This window comes from Lemur catta, chromosome 7, assembly GCF_020740605.2.
Source record: "Lemur catta isolate mLemCat1 chromosome 7, mLemCat1.pri, whole genome shotgun sequence".
NCBI lineage: Eukaryota > Metazoa > Chordata > Mammalia > Primates > Lemuridae > Lemur > Lemur catta.
Window position 1 is genome coordinate 98,477,959 of NC_059134.1, and position 22,190 is coordinate 98,500,148.

The 22,190-nt window shown below is 51.6% G+C and overlaps 1 protein-coding gene and 1 long non-coding RNA gene across 2 annotated transcripts; one reads left to right on the plus strand and one right to left on the minus strand.

Annotated features, from left to right (window-relative positions):
* Positions 1 to 4,239: 4,239 nt before the first annotated feature.
* On the minus strand, positions 4,240 to 8,455 carry LOC123642767. The gene is made up of 3 exons (XR_006736513.1): positions 8,144 to 8,455; positions 7,321 to 7,999; positions 4,240 to 5,128 (listed from the first exon to the last, which is right to left on the minus strand). It is a non-coding gene; the product is annotated as an uncharacterized LOC123642767 (long non-coding RNA).
* A 4,362-nt stretch (positions 8,456 to 12,817) lies between these two features.
* Positions 12,818 to 20,845, plus strand: CCDC86 (coiled-coil domain containing 86). Its single transcript, XM_045558176.1, has 4 exons — positions 12,818 to 13,685; positions 17,954 to 18,083; positions 19,753 to 19,827; positions 20,016 to 20,845. The coding sequence occupies exons 1-4, from the start codon at positions 12,925 to 12,927 to the stop codon at positions 20,133 to 20,135; spliced, it is 1,086 nt and encodes a 361-aa protein (XP_045414132.1). The 5' UTR covers positions 12,818 to 12,924; the 3' UTR covers positions 20,136 to 20,845.
* The last annotated feature ends 1,345 nt before the right edge of the window (positions 20,846 to 22,190 follow it).

Consider the following 22,190-nt stretch of genomic DNA (forward strand, 5'->3'; position numbering starts at 1 on the left):
TGACATGGGGTCCTGCGCTCCCAGGTGGCGTGAGAGTCCCAGCATCCGAAAGCATCCTGTGCTTCCTGAGAGGCCCGTGGGCAGAGGTGTAATGTGGATTACATGAGACGGTAGCTTTGTAGCAAGTAAGAACAGGAAATAAGAGTGGGAACAGGGGCCACCACCAAGATCCCAGGAAGGACAAACTACCCCTCAGCAGATGCTAACAACAACAGATGGTGGCTTGTGGTTTGGAAGTCACGAGAAGTGACTGAGTTATCCTGAATTGGCAAAATCAAGTTTTCTACCACAGAGAGGAAATGGGAGGGAGAGAGGTGATTGCCATGCAGAAGATTGCTGAGGACCAGGCAGCATTACTAAGAGCAGTTAGCAAAGATCTAAATAAACGAAAGGATATGTTAAATACTACGTTCACAGGTGGGAAAGCTCAATTTTGTTAATGTGTCATTTATCTCCAAAATGTATTTGTAGATTCAATACAATCCCATTCAAAATTTCAGTTTATTTGGGGGGAAAGTGACAAGAAGCAAATTCTAACATTCATATGGAAATTAAAAGGATCTTAAAAAGCCAAGAAAACCTTAAAGAAAAACAAAGTTGGAGGACTCAAACTACCAGATTTTGAGACTTACTATAAAGCAAGAATTCAGACAGCATCGTTTTAGTGCAAAAACTGACAAATACACCAATGGAACAGAGAGCTCAGAAACAGACCCTCACGTATACAATCAATCTATGGCAAAGGTACCCACAATTAAGTAGAGAAAGGACATTCTTTTTAAGAAACAGTGCTGGAGCAATTGGATATTGGTATAGGAAAAAAAGAACCTTAATTCCTACCTCACACCACACATAAAAATGAATTCAGAATGGGTCATAGACCTAAATTTTAAAACTAAAACAAGCTTCTGAAAGAGAACATAGGAAAATACCTTTATTACATTGGGATAAACAAAGTTTTCTTAAACTATACACACACAAAAAAAACCACAAACCATAAAAGAAAAGATTGACAAACTAGAGTTTATCAAAATTAAAAACCTCTGTTTATTAAAAAAACACCATGATAAGTGTGAAAATACAAACCACAGACCGGGAGAAGATTTTGAAATCCGTAATATCTGAAAGAGGTCTCATATGCAGAACATACAAATAACTCCTAAAAATAAATCAGGAAAAGACAACTCAATAATAATAATATCATCCTTGCTTTACAGAGGGGAAAGCTGAAGCCCAGAGAGGTCAAATAACATACCCAAGATCACACAGCTAGTAAGTGGTAGAATCAAGCTTTGAACTCAGGTAGCTGGGACACAGAGTCTGCTCTGAAGAGCTCTGCTGTGCTCAGCAAGCCACAGTCAGCAAGTCCTGGCAGTGGGGACTATCTGAGCTGGCCGCTGGGCTCTGCGTCAAGCTTCCCTGCCCATCCTCAGCGTAACAATGGAGAGAAGCCAGACGGAGAAGGAGGAGCCCGGGGTGGGAGCCCTGGGAGTCGCTGAAGCCCACTGCACACGTGCTCCGCCAGGAGAGCCTCACGGAGGACCTGCACCCCTCCCAGGCACAGCGCCACACGCAGGGGCAGAGCCAGACAGCTTGGCCAGCTCTGCCTGATGCGATTTGCGGGCCGTGCCTGGAGCCTGATCGGAACAAATGAAAGGTAACAAGACATTCATGAGATGATCAGAGAAATCCGAACACTGACTAGAGAGTTGATACCAACTGAGTAGCAAAAACTGGGTAAGAACGGGTTCTTCTGACCCCTAGGGTTGAAATCGTCCTTTACAGACGATTACAGCGTATTGTTGCTATTTTATTAGCTATTGTTAATCTCTTTGCCTAATTTATGAATTAAGCTTTATCATAGGTATGTATGTACAGGAAAAACAGTATATATATCATAGATGAGAAAACTGAGGCCCAGAAGAGAACGTAACGTGATGGCTAAGACCACAAACTTGGGCCTGAGTATCTTGGCTCTTCCTTCCCCTAGCTGTGTGATCTTGGGCAGGTTACTTAACCTCTCTGGACCTTCATTTCCTCAAACGTAAAATGGGGCTAATGATAATGCCTACTTCATAGGGTTGTGGTGAAGACTGTATGAGTTGATGTATTTTAAGCACTGCCTTAGGATAGTGGCTGCGTCTAGAAGGCACTGTAAAAGTGCTACCTCATCGAGTACGTTCCCCAAGGCCCCACATGGTAAACAGTACATCGCTGATTCGGAAGGAAATGATGGGACCCAGATGCCTTGCCCTGGAGGAGAAAGAGGACGATTGCTCCACTGATAGACACTCACAGAGCGGAGCTTCCTGGTACCCATCTCTGTCACATGATGGCAGATCACAGAATGCACATCCCAGCAGCTGGGAGGCCCCAAAACAGAGTGATCATATGTCCCTGGCATAGACCTAGTTTGTACCTGTTGTGCCGGTGTGCCGTCTAGACAAGAGGATAAACTATATAATCACTATGGACCCTAGGAAAGTCGCTCTCTACAGACAGGCAGACTTATACAACAAGAGGCCACCAGGTGGTGGTGTGGCATTGAGCACCGAACTTGGGCTGGCAGAATTCACGAGCCCCTGGCCAGGTGGACACCAGCCTCAGATATTCATGTGCACCTGCTGAGGCTACTGGTCCCAGTGGGGTCAGCTGTGCTCAAGGTTGTACCCAGAAAGATGTTTATTTGCAGAATGCAACCAAATTGGTCAAGGAGGAAACAGCCAGGAAAGTCATGGGTCAGAGACACCAAGCTGGTGCCTTTGGGCTTCCACTTCTGCCCACTCTTCCAGCTGTGGTCACCCTGAACGCCCCTGCCTCCAGGCACTAATCGTGGCTTTTGGTACATTCTAAGATTATTCCGTATGAATTATCAGTCTCTTCTCACCAACAGCACTGTGTGGCCTGGCATAAGCCCTGCCTGGAGTGCAGATCAGAAACACTTGGGCACCTTCCAAATTGATAATCTCCCAAGATATTTCCAATGCTAACTGAATGACGATGGGAAGAAGCCATTTTCCCATTAATAAAAATTATAGCCTTCTTTATGTTCAAGGTGGCGATGTGTTACGTGCACCAACGGACCTCTAATTTGTTTGGAACTGTCTTTCCCTATTCTTCCCCCACTCATCACTGGGGAGCATTGCTCACCCACTCCCTCATTTATAAACAGCAGAAATCACTGTGGGAGCAATAACAAGTCTTATTCTAAATGTATTTATCACTTGCTTTCAGGTGTTTGTGGTTTACTTTTCTGTAGTTATTCTCTCTAGTTTTCTTTTGCAACCAGACTACCTCTTAGGAGACATTTTAAAGGGCTGCAGATACCTTCTTGGCAAACAGTCCTCTGCAATGCATTATTTGGTTTCAGAATCCAGGCTGCCCAGCAGTGCCCACTTTAGGGGCTGCCGGCTGGCTGGTCTCAGGGCCAGGCAGGCCAGTGGATGCAGCAACTTGCAATACATGCCACAAACATACCCTCACAGAGGTAGGCTGGTACTGGGCAGCAGTTTTTCTTTCTTCTTAAGGGTATTATCTATTTTGGCAAAAGGGATACTAATTTCCTTTCCATCAGCTATATGAGATTCTGCAGATGGAAACCTGAGTTAACAGGTGGCAGATTTCAGATGAATCCCTGTGGCATTTCAGTGTTCCTCTGGGTCAGTGTCTCAGGCAGCCGCCCTGTGGTCTCCCTTAACCTGCCTCCTCCAGGAAGTCTTCCTTGATACTCTCCCACCTTCAGGAGCCTCAGCTGGTAAAACCCTATCTCTTTCACCACTGGGCCCAGCTTGCCTTACTAGGCTGTCTGTATCACAGACTTCAGTCTCATCTCTCCACTGGCCTCACCTATCTTGAGGACAGCATCTGCATCTTACATTTTCTGGTGGTCCGCATGCCAGGCAACAAAGAAAGGTTTGCTTGAATTAATTCTTACCTGTTGGCTGATGCTAAATCCTTTTAGAGAGCATCCAGGAACCAATTCCCTGAACAAACGCCTTAGTACAGAACTGAAGTCCCCCCAACACTCATACATTTAATGATTCTTTTTCTTTTCTTTATTTAAAGAAAAAGTTGGGACTTCCATTGCTCTCAAGAAATTTCCACCACAATGTGAACTTGTCCAGACAGTTCACATATTCATATTATGAGAGTTTTACATTCTTATAACTAGAACATGGTAATAATAAAATTCTCTCAAAAAATCATTATCAAAAATTGCACTTGATGTTTTATTTCCATTCATGTGACAATTATTTATTGAGCAACTACTAAGTACCAAGTACAGGCGGTTCTTGATTTATGATGGTTCAACTTTATGATTTTTCCACTTTACAATGGGTTTATTGGGGTATTAAATGCACTTTTTGACTTATGATACTTTCAATTTACAATGGATTTGTTGGGACACAGCCCCATTGTAAGTTGAGGAGCATGTGTACAGTGGGAAGTGGACAACCAATAGGCAAGTAAAATATATTAACATATTGTAACTAAAGAACAAGGAAGGGCTTGTCCATCCAACCTGCCTGTGAAGAAGTAAAAGAGCCATGATCGGGCGTCATCCCTGTCAATCATATTTGCCCCACAAAAGGGTGCAAAGAACCCACAAGACTTTCCCTCTTGAGATAGACACCCGATTGTTAGCAAACACTTTCTGCACCAGTCACTACTGCTGTGTCATAAATCACCCCAAAACTTAGTGGTGTGAAACAACCATGTTATTATGCTCATGGATTGTGTGGCTCAAAACTTAGGGCATAGCAAGCAGAGGTTATCTCTGCTCCACGATTTCTGGGACCCTTGCTGGGAAGACTCAGAGTTGGGAGTGACCTGATGAGTGGGAGCTAGAATCATGTGGAAGCACTGTCACTCGTGCCTGGCAGGCGACGTGGGTTGTCGGCTGGAACACCTTCACTGGCCTCTCCACGGGGAGTGATTTGGGCTCCCTCACAACACGTCAGGGGAGTTCCCAGAGCCAGATCCCGTCTGTGAGAGCCAGGTGGAGGTGCACGGCATTCTTATAATCTAGCCTCAGAAGTCACACAGCGACAGTTCTGCCGTACTCCTTTGGCCGAGGCTGTCACAAAGATCCATCCAGGTTCCAGGCGGGGGGACACGGGCCCCACTACTGGAGGAAAGAGGCATCCAGGTCACATGGTAAGAAGAGCACAAGGTTGAGGGATACCATCAAGGCCAACTTTAGGAAATGCAATCTCCTACACCTCTCGTGCCTAATTTCCAAAAATGTGGGGTATCTAGATCTACCCAGAGTCATCTTGAAAGCAGAGAGCTAAAACCACTCAAGCAGATAATGATATCTGAGTGTTGTGTCATATTTTCTTCCGAGCAGAGAATAAAAGAGCCACAGAATAACCCTCCAATAGGACATTCCCTGCCCTATATGGAAGACACTCTTTGGGGGGGTTTTGTTTGTTTTTCCTGATACATATTTTAGACAAAAAGGCACTCTTAATGATTTCAAATTTCTAGCTTATTTTCAAAGAATAGAAAAATTAGACCTAGGCTAGAGAAAAGATTTATTCTTGATTTAGATCAAGTGCCCAAAACACAGAGGCAGAGAGGTGTGGGTGAAATTGCACAGTTTGGAAGCACACTATGCCACGTACCAGCTGCCTGTCCCTGGACAAATTCCCCCACCTGCGAAAAACAGGACAGCAGTGGAACTTCCTCACGGGGGCGCCATGAGAATTAAATGAGATAATACCTGCACAAGCCCTCCATACTTGGTAGCTACTCTGGAAGGAATCTCAATGATTCAAACTACAAGTGGAATTGGTACATTTTTATGGTTTTTGGTTTGCATTTTATGGTTTATGGTTTGCATTTATTGCTGCAATAAAATGTGTTCTCATCAATATTGCTTGCCATTTTTATGTCCTTAAAACTTACCTCAAACATACCACAAATGACACACTTTTCAATCTGTAAACATGTGAATGGTCCCTTTTGGGGAAATGATCTCTTTGTTTCTATAACGGTCCTATGGGAGAACAAGCCATGGCATTTGAGATGCAGAAGAATGAGCCCCACTGACCCAGTAGGTTCTGGGGGCAGCTGCTCCATCCCAAACCTTGGGGGCTCAATGTTCTGGCGGCTCCACAAGGAGAACACAAGAAGCAAGACTGTTGGCTCAGGGAAGGCCCATCTCACCAACTTGGTGTTGTATGAGCCACTGAGTCAGATTTGGGGCAGGTTTTAGTCTGCCACTAGACCGTTGGGAGTAGAGAAAGCAGAGATTTCCCCCACCACAGGGCCAACAGATTCCTGCCATGAAACCAGGGACCAAGTCGGTCCATGCCTCAAGAAAGGGGGCTCAGGCCGGGCGCAATGGCTCATGCCTGTAATCCTAGCACTCTGGGAGGCTGAGGCGGGCGGATCGCTCAAGGTCAGGAGTTCGAGACCAACCTGAGCAAGAGCGAGACCCCGTCTCTACTAAAAATAGAAACGAATTATCTGGCCAACTAAAAATATATATAGAAAAAAAATTAGCCGGGCATGGTGGCGCATGCCTGTAGTCCCAGCTACTCGGGAGGCTGAGGCAGTAGGATTGCTTGAGCCCAGGAGTTTGAGGTTGCTGTGAGCTAGGCTGACGCCACGGCACTCACTCTAGCCCGGGCAACAGAGCGAGACTCTGTCTCAAAAAAAGAAGAAAAAGAAAAAGAAAGGGGGCTCATCATTTGCTCCCAATTCACTCCTCTTTGGTCACCAAGGCAACGTCTCCAGAGGTTGCCATGCAGATGAGGCCACCATATTGATTGGGAGGGCCAACCATCGCCAAGCAGATATAGCACTGTGGAAGGGCCAACGCCATAGAAAAGCCAAACATTAGAGGAAATGAGAGAACAGGGATAGTGAACGGAGAGGAAGGGAGAGGCAGTGACTCACTATGAAACTCTGTGACCTCAGGTCTTAGGAACTGAGAGTCCATGTGCGTGGGGTATGGGTATATGTGCCTGCCTGCCTGTCTGTCTGTCAAGCTCTCCTTCCATATACACGGAGGAAGCCCCCATCTCAGTCTAACCCATGAAGCTGAGATGGCTCACAGCCAGGGGATGGGGGCCAGATTTCAAGTTAAGAAATCCTGAGTTCAAGTCCTGCCACTTAACATTTGGGTAACTTTCAGCAAGTCATGTAACCTCTCTGAGATGCTATTTTCTCACCTATAAAATAGGGAAAATAATTCCTGCTCAGCCTTCCTCAAAGGATAGCTTTGAGATCTAAGCGTTTATTATCTGTGGCCCAAAGACAATATAACTTCCATCAAGGCAAGGACCACAAATGCCCTGTTCCCTGTTGTACCTCTAGTGCCTGTCCTGGAGTAAACATGCAATAAAAACGTGGTGAATAAACGATAGGAGGAAGGTGAACTCAGCCCCTGCTCTTTGCGTGGAAGGCAAAGAAGGAAAGCTCTTCATGCATTGCTCGTTCCATCCTACAGGACGCTGCTCCTCAAAGTATGGTCCTCAGACGAGCAGCAGCACCTGCAAGCTTGTTAGAAATGCAAATTTATGGCCCAGCCCAAACCCACTGGATAATCTGCGCTTTAACACCGCTCTGTGATCCCGCTGTTCACTGGAGTTCAAGAAGCATTGCTACTATCACATAGTGACATTGGCGTGAGGGTGAGAGGGGGTGTGAGACACCGTGTCCCCTTCTTGGGGTGTCTACCTCCCACCTGGTTCAGATGTTCATTTCCCAGCCCACCCCGACCCCTTCCTTGGCTTGCGTGAGGCAGGAGAACATGCTATGGGTGCTGGCGGGGGCCTGAGGAAGGAGGGGGCTGTTGTCTCCTGCTCTCCCCTCCCCCTCCCGGGGGTAGCAGGTCTGGCCCCTTCCTGTCTCAGCACAACCTGCAGATGCCGTGAGAGGATCAGGAGATAAGATCCTGGTCTCCGCCCTGAGCAGCACCAGGTACACGAGAGCTTTGCAAAGAGGGCCCTTCGCAGTCCAGGCAGCTTCTCTGCACCCTGGCAATGCCCTGTGGGGACAGCTGGGAGGTCACACACCTGGGATCCCAAGTACCACTCCCAGCCTCACACCTGGGGTCCCAAGTACCACTCCCACCCTCCCTTCTGCCCCCTGCCCTCTGCTGCTCCCCTCTTCTCAAGGATCTGAAACTTACAGTGAGCTGCTGGGAACACACAGCAAAGATGAGCCTTCGAGATAAGCCCTGGTGATAAGAACTGACACGATGTCCTGTTCCACGTCCTCAGTAGGGCCCGATTCGAGGTACCTAGAAGCTGCTGTTCACACACACAAAAGAGGAAGGGGGAGCAGGTATTGGAGGAGTAGTGGTGGACTCCCCCCCACAGAGAGGCCAAAATAAAATGCAACAGAGACAGATGAAAAGTCCTGCACTGACCGGGCGCGGTGGCTCTCACCCGTGATACCAGCACTTTGAGAGGCCGAGGAAGGAGGATCGCTTGAGGCCAGGAATTCAAGACCAGCCTGGGAAACATAGCAAGACCCCCATCTCTACACAAAATTTTAAAAATTAGCCGGGTGTGGTGGCACATACCTGTGGTCCCAGCTACTCGGGGGACTGAAGCAGGAGGATCGCCTGAGTCCAGGAGTTCTGGGCGACAGAGAAAGAACCTATCTCTATTTAAAAAAAAAAAAAAAAAAAAAGGAAGAAAGAAAGAAAATCCTACGCTATCCAAATAAGCCAACAGCTCATGTCCAAGCCTGGCGGCAGCTGGAACTACACCAAAGGTTTCAATCGGATGACCACAGGGTGGCTGCCAGGGAGAACGGGGTCCTGGCCACACTGATAGGGATCACGGAGTAGGGAGGGACAAATCTGTGGGGCAGTCAACCCAGGGTGCCTGAAGGTGTCTTTCCCAAAGATTTATCATGTTGTGGGAGGGACAGCTGAGGGAACAGGAGATGTGTGGCTTGGACAAAAGACAATTAAAAAGCCATGAGAAAACTGACTTCAAATTTGTAAGAGACCTCAGAGAAGAAGAGAGAGCAGCTTGGATCCACGTGTCCCCATGAGGAGCAGCTAAGGCCCAGTGACACCTCCACCCCATCTGGGTTCTGCCTTCACTCCCGTCCGCTGCCAAGGACACCCCTGAGGCTGACACTGAGCCAGCCCCACCTCCGAGTCCCGGGCCTGTGGATGTGGAGTTTGAGGGCTTGGAGTCATGAAGCCCCAGGCCTGACCCCGCACCCTCTCCTCCTGTCACCAGGCACCGAATCAGCCTCTCTGGGATTTCCTGGTCCATCAAATGGGGATGATCACCCCAGCCCTGGGGGTCCTAATGCCAATCCATTCACTCATTAAACAGACACTTATCAAGCGCCGTGCTCCTGCCAAAAATCACCCTCCTGGATGGACACTCCATGGGATTAGATGAGCACCCGGGAGAGGCCTGGCACATAGTAAATGCTCAGTTAGTGCTGCCGGTGACCTTGCCCTTCTCTGATCTTGCTGTTGAGTAAAGGGCCATGGGGACACAGACCCCTGGCATCTGGCCACTGTTGAACCCTTTCACTGCAGCAGCCCTTGGCTGGTGAAGGATCAATGGCTTAGAGAAAAACTGTGGGTCCATATCTTCCGTCCATCTGTGGGTGCTTGGTTTCCTTTAGTCAACAGATCTCAGGTTACATAAGGAACCTGGTGTTGCCGAGTCAGCACATTCTGCACGATGGGGGTGCCATGCAGCACCCAGCACCTCACGGTGCACAGACCAGGGTCAGCCCCAGGAACAGGCACGCAAGGTCCACATGAGGGGCATCTCAGCATGCCAGCTCTGGAACTGTAGTCCTAGCTCCTCAGTGTGTCGCTGTCTGACGCTGGGTAGGCACCTCAGCCCTTCTATGCCTCGGTGTCCTTACCTGGGTAACAGGGAGATTTGCTATTAAGAGTGCGGCTCCAGAATCAGACATCTCCACTGCTTATTTGCTGTGCAACCTTTACAAGTGTCCCAGCCTCTCTGTGCCTCAGTTTCTTCATCTGTATAATGGGAATAATAACAACGGCACCTGCCTCAAGGGGTTGTTGTGAGGAATAAATAGGTTTGTACATTCAGAGTGCTTGAAAGAATGCTTGGCCAAATAACTGCTTGCCCTAGCTTTTTAGGCTGGATTCCTCCAGAAGCCAACTCTGAGATAAAGATTTAAATTCAAACAGTCTGTTCAGAAGTTGACCCGAACAAGTACCTATAAGGGCCTGGGAAAGTGAGACAGGGAGGGTGCATGAATGACCAGGTTCCCTTCGTGGGCAACGGGGGCTCAGTCCTGCTGGGAGTCTCTGGGGGACTGCAGAGAACTCCCTCAACATCCTCCCACCTGGAGGCATGGAAGCTGGGATGTTGCAGTAGCAAGCAAATGAGTGTGAGGGAACAGGGACCCAGCAGCAACTGCCATACCAGGATCCTCTGAAAACTCCAGGAGTCCCCTCTGGACCCCTGCACACCATGTATAATGACAATGACAAACTGACTCAGGTGGGAGTGGGGGGGTTCTGGGCCAGAGCTCACCTGTTGCTGAGGGTGATTAAGCACCTCCACACATGGAAGTGGTGGACTCAGGACTGGGAACATGTTTGAGGACCACCCAGGGGTCTCCATCTGAAAACTGTCTCCCTCTCTCTGGCGGGAACCTGAGATCACTCTCTAAAATATTTTAAGCAGGGCTGGAATGTGATCCAACCGACACTTGAAAATGAGCCTTCCAGCTGGGAAAAAGAGCTCAGGGACAGAGACAGCGAGGGGGCCTGGAGCAGTGGCAGAGGGAGCGTACAGTCTTCTCTAGTCACCCTGTGTGTAATGCACAGCCAGCATGGTTACAAGTGTCACAGGCAGGGGCAGGAAATTTAAGGAACTGAATGAAGCTCACTCCTCTGAGAGTTGGGAGCTGGAAGCCTCCCTGTGTAACTGGCTTCATAAGCAAGAAAACTTTTTTATAGTTTTTTTTTTATAGTTCTCTTATGTTTCAAATGAGTTTTCAATGCTCATATTGTACCTAGAACTGGCTACTCTAAGTAACCTTAAATTAGTGGTACCAGAGCGAGTTTTATCTCAACGCTAGTAACTTAGCAACTGCAGTTTCAAAGTAGGCAGAAAATTCACAGACTCGGTAAGATTTACTGAACAGAACTTTGTAACTTCCTGTTGCACTGATGCATTCCCTTTTGAGTTTCTTTCCCAGAAAAGACGGAACCTCCTTGCAGCCACAAGGTAACTACAAACGCTTATGCCACTTGTCTGTCCAGAAAAAGATAAGATAAGTAACACTCCACCACAGATCACACCCAAGGACCCGCTGAGCAGCCTACTCCCTGCAGCCCAGCTGCGCACAAGGCTGGAAGAATGACCAATATTAACTCCTAGCTCATTATACTATTAAGGGATTTATCCACCATTTTTTGATCATGGGATGTAAGTACTAGCATGATTTCTGACTGCACTTGCGTGCCCTACGCTCCACTCCAAATATGTAATGATGCTCACTCCCCTCATGCATTATTCATTTCACCTCCAGAAAAATCCCTGACCCCACTGCTCTGAGAGGTAGATTTGAAGCAGTCCATTCCTCCCACCTCCTGGTTGACGCACACTCTGCAACAAATCCTTTCTTCCTAGACAGTCCTCATTGTCTCAGTAGTTAGCTTTCTATGTGGCAGACAACAGAGAGAACCTCTCTTGTGGGTTCGTTATCACCTGCAGAGCTCCCCTTGGCTCGGGAACACAAGGGCACTCTGAGTATCCTTGGACAACTTCCCAGGCCCTCTCACAGGCCCCCAGCTGAAAAAATAATGGTTTCTAAAGGAAGCCACTGGAATGTCAGACATGGGCCCTGGGATCCCTGAGGACCAACCCCGCACAGTTCCAAGAATAATGCTGGTATGCAGCTAGCCCACTTCCAAAATGTTCTTCCTAAGAAAGACGCATGCTGTGAGTAAATCAAAGCCAGCCCCCCCTCTCCTGGGATTCAGGCACAGGGGCCCTGGGGATAATCTTCTCTAGACGCTGGGAGACCCAGAAGGCCTGTCCACTGCTGAGGCCCCAAAGCACTTAGTGATCAAAATACATTTATAGCTGAATACCAAGGAAAGGGCGGGGAGGCAGGTTCACACACGGGCAAAAACCACTGTCTTGGCCAAAAGGAAGATCAGAAATGACCCAACCTGTGTCTAGAACTGGGGCAGAAGGGGGATGCGGGAGGGTATGCAACTAGGGAGGGCCCAGGTGTACCACAAGACAAAGATGGTGTGTCTTACTGGTACCCCCGACTTCACCCATACATGTTGACAACGTTGAAAGGGGAGAGTGACAGATGGTATACTGAAGTACGGGGCAGGAGAAGAGAAAGCGAGAGTGTGAACATTTAACACAGAAAAACCTTATATTTCCCACCTCCGTGACCCCGAGGTAGCATTCACTCAAGCAGCGAGGAGTACTCCTACAGGATCATTTAGACGCACTGAGCTAGTGTAAAATCACCCATACTACAAATGGGGAAACTGAGGCCCAAGGAGGGCAGGCACGGGAGTGACTCAGCGGCAGAGTTTCCACCCCGCCTTGCCTACGAGCTCCCTGGACCTTTTTCCAACTCCCCTCTCTCCTGGAAATGACCCCCCTTCCCTTCTCCGCTCGCACGCTCTCCTTTCGCAGAAAACTGTTTACAAGAAAGACAAGAGGGAAACCCGGGAAAAGTACTGTCCGAGCAATCACCATTAACAACCCCCAGGCGCATTGCGCATGCGCCTACTAAACCCAGCCCCCGCCGGCGCACAGCCCCGCCTCTCCGCCCCTCACCAACATGGCCTCCTCGGCAACAGCCCCTCCTGCCCGGCACAGATGTGGCGGCTCCTGACGTCATAGGAAGGCGCCGGTTACCCAAGAGGCGGTGGAAGATTGCACGTGGGCTCGGATTTGGAAACTTTCTTCCTGGGCCATGGATACTCCGTTAAGGCGCAGCAGACGGCTGGAGGGCCTACAGCCTGAATCCCCTGAGAGCCTCACCGCGGTTTCGCGGGAGACACGGGCCCTTGTGGAGTTTCAGTCGAGCCCAGATGAAACGAGGGAGCCCGAGTCACCTACGAGTGTGCAGCAAGCTGGCCTGGGGTCCCCCCAACGTCAGCCGGAGACAAGTCCGGGATCTCCCAGTCTGCAGCAGAGTGCAGCCTTGGGGTCCCCCCAAAGGGAGCCAGAGCCGGGCCCAGGGTCCCCCCAGCGTCAGCAGGATCTAGGCCTTCAGTCGCTCCAAAGACAGCCAGAGGCGAATCCTGAATCCCCCCGACGTCAACCAAAGCCAAATGAGGAGTCACCAAAGTTCTCTCAGGGCCTGGGAGAACTGGCCTCGGAGTTGGCCCAGAGTAAGGAGGAGCCGACCCCGGAAGCCCCCCAAAATCAGCCGCAGCCGGCCCCAGGATCCCCAGAGCCTTACCCCGGTCAGCCAGCACCGGGTCCGGAGCCCTCGCGGCCACTACAGAGGCTGACACCCGAGGCACCAGGCTCCCCCCGGGGTCAGCACGAGCCAAGCAAGCCACCTCCGGTCGGTGAGACGGTGACAGGCGGCCTGGGGGAGAAGAAGCGAAAAAGTTCTTCAGCCCAGGACCCAGTGTGCAAGAGGTTGAAGGAGGAGGAGGAGCTTCCTGTAATCCCGAAGGGGAAGCCCAAATCGGGGCGAGTATGGAAGGACCGATCCAAGAAAAGGTGAAGTGGGAGACAGCATGGGCAGGGGTGGGGTTCTCTATGGTGTTGGGACTCCACTTTTGCCCTGCTGCAGCCTGTAGACAGACAGCTGCAGGGTTGGAGAGAGCTCACATCAGTGGGGGAGGGGGAGTCCGCAAACAGGTAATTATACCCAGAAAGTGGTAAAATGCCCTGGGATCCGGGGAGGGTGAGACGTGAGACTAGGCCCTCAAAGATCGTGTCTGTGATGCTGTTCCTCCTCAGGGCCCCTGTGGACCGCTCCTATAGCTCCTCCCTTGTGTATTCAAGTGACATTTACCATTGCCTGCCCTCTCTAGTAAGGGAGGCAGAAGCAAGTAAACCAGCCAGTATTTGATAAAAGCATGAGGTCTTCACCCACTATTATCTGAGTGCTGATTGTATAGGACACTGTGCTAAGCAGTTTAATAAGGATTGGCCAGGAGAAGAGCCTTTCAAAGACAGAAGAGCAAGTATCATCACATTTAATCTGCACATCAATCTTATGAAGTAGATGTTGTTATTATTCCCACACTATTTTATGTGTGAGGAAACTGAGGCTGACTGAGTGGAATATGCAGGACCTGAGCACGTATCTGAGTCCAAAGCCTATGCAGGAAATCCCTTTACCTGCTCTCCTTGGATTCGCCTTGAATTGGATTGCAACCTTCTTAAGGGCAGGCACAAGGTCTTCCTTGTCTTTTTGTGCTAAGGGCACAAATAAGTGTTTGTGGAATGGAGGAACAAAGAGGCTCATCCGAAGAAGGATGTGCTTAGGCTGCCAGGAAGGAGAGGTGGGGTTCAGTTCACATTTGAGCTAATGGGAACCACGGGGCAGAGGCGGGAATGCATGGCTGTGAGGGACCATGGGGGAACAAGGGTGTTTTTAAGGAAGAAGCTGACATTCACTAAGGGTAGACTCTGCCAAGCTTTGTGCTAGGACCTGTGCTGATGTCCTTTGTTGTACCCTTAAAACCCTAGGCAGTGGGTATTATTCCCCTCCCCCCATTAAACAAAGAAGAAACTGAGGTTTAGAGAGTAATTTGCTGCAAGTCACCAATCAGAGAGAGACTTTGAAGCTAGAGTGACTATAAAAGTTAGAGAAGTGCCTGATAGCACTGCCACGCCACCCTGTCCCAGCCGGTCATAGGGGAATGGTGCGGCCACTGATGGCCATGCGGAACCATGGGAGAGGGTGCTGAGCAAGCTGAGTGGGCAGAGCCTGGGGTCCTGGTACTCAGGCTGGGGGAGGGGGTAGCCTGCTGAGCAAGACGGGGCTGGGCCCATACACAGGTGGGGAGAAGCGTGGGATCAGTGCGAGAAACTGAGGATCAGCAGCTGGAGCAGGGTGGCAAGAAATGGGGAGGGAGGACATTTGGTCCCAGCTCCCTGCCCCAACTGAAAGCTCTTCTTGACTTCCCGCTGCTCAGAGCATGCACTCCAGGCTCCTCCCCGTCCCTCACTGGAGTCTTCCACACCAACCTCCCCTCCATGTTCCTCTAGTGTGTGATGCTCCCTCCTACCTCAGGGCCTTCACACATGCTGTTCCCTCTGTTCAAAACGCTCTTTCCGTAGCCCATCCCTGCTCATCCCTCAGAGCTCAACTTAAATGTCACCCCCTCTAAAAAGTTCCTGTTTGTCCAGTCCAACTGGAGGTAAGTCCCCAAGCTATATGTTACCATTGTACTTTGTACTTCTCTTTTGTAACATCTGCATTTGCACAAATGCTTACTTACGAATACTTGGGTGATTCTTGTTGGCTGCTTGTCTTCCTCTCTAAATCAGAGGGTCCACAGATCCCCCTGAACCCAGCACATGGTGGGCGCATGAGGACACAAGGTAGTCATTCATTCAGCCAATTCATAATGCTCTGGGTAAGCATGGCTGTAAACAGAACAAAGTTCCTGCTTTCCTGGAGCAAACATTCTAGTTGTGGGAAACAGATAAAAAACAAGTAAATGTATACTATGTCAGTAATAAGGGCTTCAAAGGAAAATAAACTAGGATGGGGACCAGGGAACAGCAGGGTGGGCAGGGCATTGCTGCCGTGGTCAGAGATAGCCTGGTGGATAAAGGGGCATTGAGCAGAGGCCTGAATGGAGTGACAGAGGGAACCAAGGCAGACATCTAGGGAAAGAGTAACAGGTGAGAGGGATAGAAAGTTGAGAGGCCCTGAGGCAGGAGCATGCTCCTGTTTGGGAGACAGTCCAAGGGTCTCATTGCTGGAATTGGGGAGCAGCAAGCAGTGAGATCAGAGGGGCAGGGGGCCTTATGGCCCTTGCAGGGACTCTGACTTTCCTGAGTGAGCTCAGGAGCCATGGAGGCTGCTGAGCAAAGGAATGACATGGCACAGCTTCCGAGAAGATCAGTCTGGCCTGCTGAGAATGGACATAGGTGGGCAGGGGTGAAGACGGGACCAGTGAGGAAGCTGGTGCAGGGGAATTGAAGTGGCTTCAGAAGCTTCAGGCAGGTCTTGCGGGTAAGAGCCCAGCAGACCGCTCAGTGGACAGTTGGGATCTTTGAAGAAGCAGCTACGAGAGGTGGTGAGTGAGTGAGTCCAGAGACAGGTGCAGGCAGCACCCGCAGCAGGGAGGGAGGCAGCCTCACTGGGAAGGCATGCAGGGTGGGGGAGACCTGGCTGCAGCCCCCCTGCCCGGCTCTTGCCGAATGCCACCTTCTCCACAGTGCCCTCGGATGTGCCATCTCCCTGCTCGCTCTGCTCTGAGGATTCACGTTTATTGAGCACTCGTTGGGTGCATGTGTCGTTGAATCCTCCAGCTCCCTTTGGGACAGGAACGATTCTCATCCCCACGCAGGAGGGGGCTGAGACTCAGAGGCTCCCTCGCCCATGGTCGCCCGGGTAGTCTGTGGTGTGTTCAGGACTGGGAGCCCAGGCCTGTCTTCAACCCCCAGGCAGAACCGATGCCCTGGAACTGCCTCGGTACCTTAGCCACCAGCCACATGTGGCTATGTAGATGTAATTAAAATTAAATAAAATTTAAGATTCTATTTCTCCCTCAACACCAACCACAGTTCAAGCATTCAACACCCACCTGTGACTGGTGGCTACCTTACCGGACAGTGCCAATGTAGAGCACTTCCACCATCACAGAAAGTTCCGTGCGATAGCCCTGCTCTAGAAAGGTGTGGCATCGTGTCCTGTGGCTCTGTGTGTCTCCAGGCTCCACCACCTTGTCCCTTCAGGGTTCTCGTACCCCAATTTGGGGAGCCCAGCTGTAAGGGTAGGGAGGAAGTCCATGTAGCAGCCCCGTTCTTAGTGTTTAGGGGGTCACATCTTCAGCACGAGGCCCTTGGGGAAGGGGGGCACGCTGGGGTCAGAGGGCAGCAGGGCTGTGGGACCCCAAACAGGACTTGAATCGTTAAAGCAGGAAGACCTAAGTGCAGCATGTGGCGGCCACCAGGAGACTTGTTTTCATTTTGCTTTTACTTTTTATTAAGGAAATTTTCAAGCATACAGAAAAGAGCAGAGCTTCATGAACCCCCCGTGTTCCCGTCTCAGTCTCAACACTGCTCAGCATTTTACTGGTCTAGCTTCATCTTGGGTTCTCAACATTTCTTCTCTTTTTTTACCCTGGAATATTCTAAAGCATATCCTATATACATCATCCCACCCACGAATCTCCGTAGTCTGCGTTCTTACATTTCTCCCATGACTCTAAAATCATTATCACTTTTCAGAAACTCCGGACCTCCCTGATAGCCCCGAACGCCCATTCCACATTCATTTCTCCCCAACGAGGGGGTAGATTCTGAGCCATCACACAGAGCCCCAGCCACTCAGGCCATCGTGAGATGGGACAGGCCACCTCCATAGGGCGTGAGCGTCCCATCTCCAGGGGCAGTCACACCCAGGCCTACTGTGCTGGGTGGAAGCAGCAGAACCTTCCAGCAGAGGCCATGTGGCCTGGACTCTGCCATCACAGACCGAGGCTCAAGTCCTGACTGCCACTCAGGAAGAAGGTGACCTTGAGCAGGTGTTTAGCCTGTCTGTGCCTTGGTTTGCTCCTCTGTAAAATGGAGAGAACCAGAGTACCCACTTCAGAGGCACGTAGCAGGGCTTGAGGAGTGACAGCCAGCACAGTCACGGTCCCTTCCTGCCCCGAGTGTCTGCAGACCTGGGGGGCTGCCTGCCAGGCAGGCAGGGTGGCGATTCTGACTGGGCTCAGGAAGAAGGTCCAGAGCCCGGAGCCGAGGGGGGATGGAGAGGGCAGCACCCACAGCCTCTGCAAGCACCCTCTCTCCCCGGCCAGGTTCTCCCAGATGGTTCAGGACAAGCCCCTGCGCACGTCCTGGCAGCGGAAGATGAAGGAGCGGCAAGAGAGGAAGCTGGCCAAGGACTTCGCCCGGCACTTGGAGGAGGAGAAGGAGAGGCGCCGGCAGGTGAGGGGCCAGCCAGGCCCAGGCTAGGACTCGGGTGAGGGGAGCTGGCACAGGTGCCTGGGGGGCTGACTTGGTCAAGAGAAGTTCTGGAGCCCGAGGGCCCCAGGGAGGAAGGGAGCCTGGCCAGAGGGTCAGGAAGCCCAGGGGACCATCCAGTTTAGCCTGGGCCTCTGTAAGAGGCTGGGGGCCAAGAATAAGCCCCAGCTGGGCATTCTGTAAGATGCGGTCAGGGTCCCTGCCCTGGGACCTGTTCAGGTGGGCAAGGCCTACAGATTGGAAAACCTTGTCCCCAGTGTTGTTGCTGTCATTCTCCAAGAAGCAGCCCCCACACCTTTTCTCCACTTCTCTTCCCCCACCCATGCCAGAGCCAGAAATCCCCCATTAGAGGTTCACACCCACTGTCTCCAGTCTCCAGAAAGCTCCAGAAAGTAAAGGGTCACAGCTCCACCCCCTTCAGCAGGGACTCTCTTCAGTGGGAGGGAGCAGGGCGCTCGGCAGGCAGCACACAGAGGCAAGATGAGGGCGCTGGTCAGCGACGGCCCCCAGGACCAGGGTGATCAGTGGGATGTTACTGGACCAGTGACCCCCGGGGTGGAGGAGCACTGCACCGGCGTCGCCTGCAGTCGCAGCCTGGCCACTGAGAAAAGGGGTGGGCCAGTCTCTCCGTTATCCATCCCTTGTTTTAAGTCACCTGTAGCTGAGGCCCTAAGGACAGTGTGGCTGCCACCATATTCTGAAGCCTTACCTCACTTCCTGTGTGGCCCTGGGTCCCTCTTGGGCAAGACAGAGCTGCCTTCTCACTTCTCACTATCCCCCAGAGAGATGCCCAGACCCCTTCTGACCGCAGGAGCCCGAGTCTCACTTCTCCTTTGTCCCCAGAGGCCAGGCCACCCCTGCTACCCCAAGTTGCCAAAGCCTCTGAGCATGCAGCAGTCTTGGAGCCCACGTCCTAACTCTGGCCCTGCCAGGGGACAGTCAGCATGGCCACCGGGCTTCCCATTCCCACAACAGACTGTTCCCAGACACCCGGGTGCTGTTCCAAGCCCTGCACGTGTATCACTCATTTATTCCTCAGAACAGTCTTACGAGGTGTTGATACTATGGTTATCTTCACTTTAAAAATGGGGAAGTTGAAGCACAGAAACTTAGCCAAAGTCAACTGTTTAGAAAGTAGCAGAGTTAAGATTTGAACCCAGGCGAGATAACCCCAGAGCCTCTTCCCTGCAGCTCAGCCCTTTCTCAGCCCTGCACCCCGGCCTTGCACTCTGGGGCATCAGGGCTTCGGGGAGACTGGGAGACTCCGGGACGGTGGAAATGAGGGAGGGGCCAGCCCACCCCTTCTCCCGTGGCAGGAGGGTGGTACGTGGGGCCCACCCTGGCCCTGCAGCCTCCTGTCTAAGCCCCCATCCTCAGCTGTCCAAGTACCCACCTTCTAATGTACAGCAAGGAACTTTCCACCACAGTGGGCCTATGGGCACTGGGCCTGTGGGCACAGGATTGCTCTCACTGGCCTGCCCAGAGGGTCCACTGCCAGACACAGCCCAGAGCCGGGGCAGGAGGACCTTTCCCGCTTCCTCCTAGGAATTCTGCCTGCCAGCTCTCACTCCTCTGGGGCCTGGGAGACCAGGGCTGCCTCAGCTCCCAGATTCAACTCTCCTCTACGTTCCAGGAGAAAAAACAGCGCCGAGCTGAGAACCTGAAACGCCGCCTGGAGAATGAGCGGAAGGCAGAGATTGTCCAAGTGGTGAGTGTCCCGTCTTCCCCCCATCCGCTGCCACACTTAGGGGTGTGACCCACAGCCTCGGCCCCCTGCCTCACATGCCCTGCTCTCATGCTGCAATTCCAGGCCCCTGCGGGGTGGCCTTCCTCTCCCCAGGTCACAGGGACAAAGGCTCCAGCCACACTAATGCCCTCCCCCCATGCCACCCCCAGATCCGAAACCCCGCCAAGCTCAAGCGGGCGAAGAAGAAGCAGCTGCGCTCCATTCAGAAGCGGGACACCCTGGCCCTGCTGCAGAAGCAGCCACCCCAGCGGCCAGCGGCCAAGATCTGAGCTCAGGACGCCTTCCAAGGCCTACAGCCGTGTCAGACACAGCGCTCTCGGGCCACTGGTCAGACGCCTCTGCTGGAGCTGGCTGTCCAACTCTGTGGCTCTAAAACAGGGACCTCACCACAGCCGGGGCTCCTGGGCCTTTGAAGGCGTGTGGACAAGCCTCGGGACAGAGGCCCAAAAGGAACCTGGGACCTGGCAGCGATGGGGGAGGGAAGAGGTTCAGCCCCCCTCATTCTCCCTCCTTCTCTAAGTGCCTTTGGTCCCAGAACAGCAAATTCTCTGCTTCCTCAGGGAGCTGGTGATGGAGAGTGACTCCGCCCACCAGGCCCGGCAGGCGGTCAGGGATCCAGCTCCCGGCACACGGCACACTTTCCCAAGGCACACTTTCCCAAGGCTGCCGTGGCTGCCTCTGAGCCCCACCTACCCTGCCACCCAGCAAACCGAGTCCGGCCCCTCCGCACTTTCAGCACTGAAGGATTCAAACAGGGAGGTTGCTGGGAGCGGGGTTTCTCTCTAGCACCCCCTTTCCCAAACCAGCTTCTGCAGAAGCCCCAAAGATCCAAGTTGTGCCCAGCCAGTCTACAACAGAAATATTTATGGAACGCCTCTCGTGTATTGTACAATTCTAGGCACCAGGGAAACAGAGAAAAGCCCCTGCCCTCCAGGGCTTTCATCCTGCTGGGGAGAACATAATAAACAAGTCAAACACACTGTGCGTCCGCTGGGCGAGTGCTGTGAGTGAAGCAGGGGTGAGGTGTCAAGATGGGGTGGCGATTCAGCCAGCTGTGCATCTCGCTGTTCAGTTTGCTGAACGCCTGCCGGGGGTTGGGCCCTACCTGGCACTGGAAATAAATGGTGAGTGGCCAGCCCAGCCCTCGGTGGCATCAGGGGCACTGGACCAAGATCCCAAGAGTTTCTCATCCTGGCTCTTCCACTAACATTTCAGCCACCAAGCAAATGTTTACTAGCACCAACTCGGTCACTCCCTGGGATGCAGAGCGAAAACAGCAGTCTCTGCCCTCAAGTCCCTCATCGGTAGAGGAAATAGACACGGTACGGTGGAAGTGCCAGGACAGAGATACAAGTCACCCCTCCCAGCTGCAAATGGGAAGTGACAGTTCCCCAGCCCCCTGCAGTCGGGAGGTGGGTGCTGCAAAGATGTTGGGATTACTGTGTCCAGAGGGGTCCCACAGAACCCCAGGCCTGCTGCCACGTACATTCAAATTCTAAAGACTGAGGAGGCCTTCAGTCATGATGCCCATTAGACTCGGATTAGCCCCACGTTTCCCAAACACTTGACCACGGCACCTGCTTTTTCCACCTCACAAACACTTCGGGCAATGCTGGGTCACAAGGGTCGAGATAGGGGCTCAAAGGCAGCTATTATCCGATGTACCTTTGGTGGGTCAAAGGACATTCTTTCACTTACCAGATAGTAATCGAGCATGTGATGCTTAAGGTTAGGGTGCAGACACTGATGTCACTAGCCCTGAAACTTTAGGCAAGTTACTCACCCTCCCTGAGCCTGAGTTTGCTCATCTATAATGACTGGCTAGTAGAAGCTGCCTTAAGATTGCGGGATAAAGTGTCTAGTACAATAAGCGTTGACTAAATGGCTAAAGCGGAGAGATTACACTGGAACAGTGCTCCTCAAACCTTTCCTCTGCCTCTTCTACTCCAAAAGAACATCACTGGTTGGTAGAATTGAGCTGCCGGGAGATTGGCCCAGTGTGCGCTAATTTGAGAAGTCTTACGGTTTTCCCGTTTGTTACTCCAAGTGTGGTCCCAGCAGCACTGAGGCCGGTTTTCCCGTTTGTTACTCCAAATGTGGTCCCAGCAGCACTGAGGCCCCGGCCTGGGAGCTTGTCAGAAATGCAGAATCCCCTGAAGCAGACTGCACTTTAAGGAGATCCCTGGGGACTCACGGCACATCACAGTTTGGGAAGCACTGCCTGAACTCACTTTATTTCTGAAAAAGATCCACTGAGTCACCCCGTGCTTTAAAATGCAGATGCCTGGGTCCCGCCCCTCGGCCTGTGATCTGGGCTGGAGTCC

What these genes read in the sequence shown, in the direction of transcription:
- CCDC86 (XM_045558176.1), top strand. Translation starts at nt 12,925, where the DNA reads ATGGATACTCCGTTAAGGCGCAGCAGACGGCTGGAGGGCCTACAGCCT. An exon ending in AAGGACCGATCCAAGAAAAG is followed by an intron (nt 13,686 to 17,953) that starts GTGAAGTGGGAG and finishes CTCCCCGGCCAG; the next exon opens with GTTCTCCCAGATGGTTCAGG. An exon ending in AGGCAGAGATTGTCCAAGTG is followed by an intron (nt 19,828 to 20,015) that starts GTGAGTGTCCCG and finishes TGCCACCCCCAG; the next exon opens with ATCCGAAACCCCGCCAAGCT.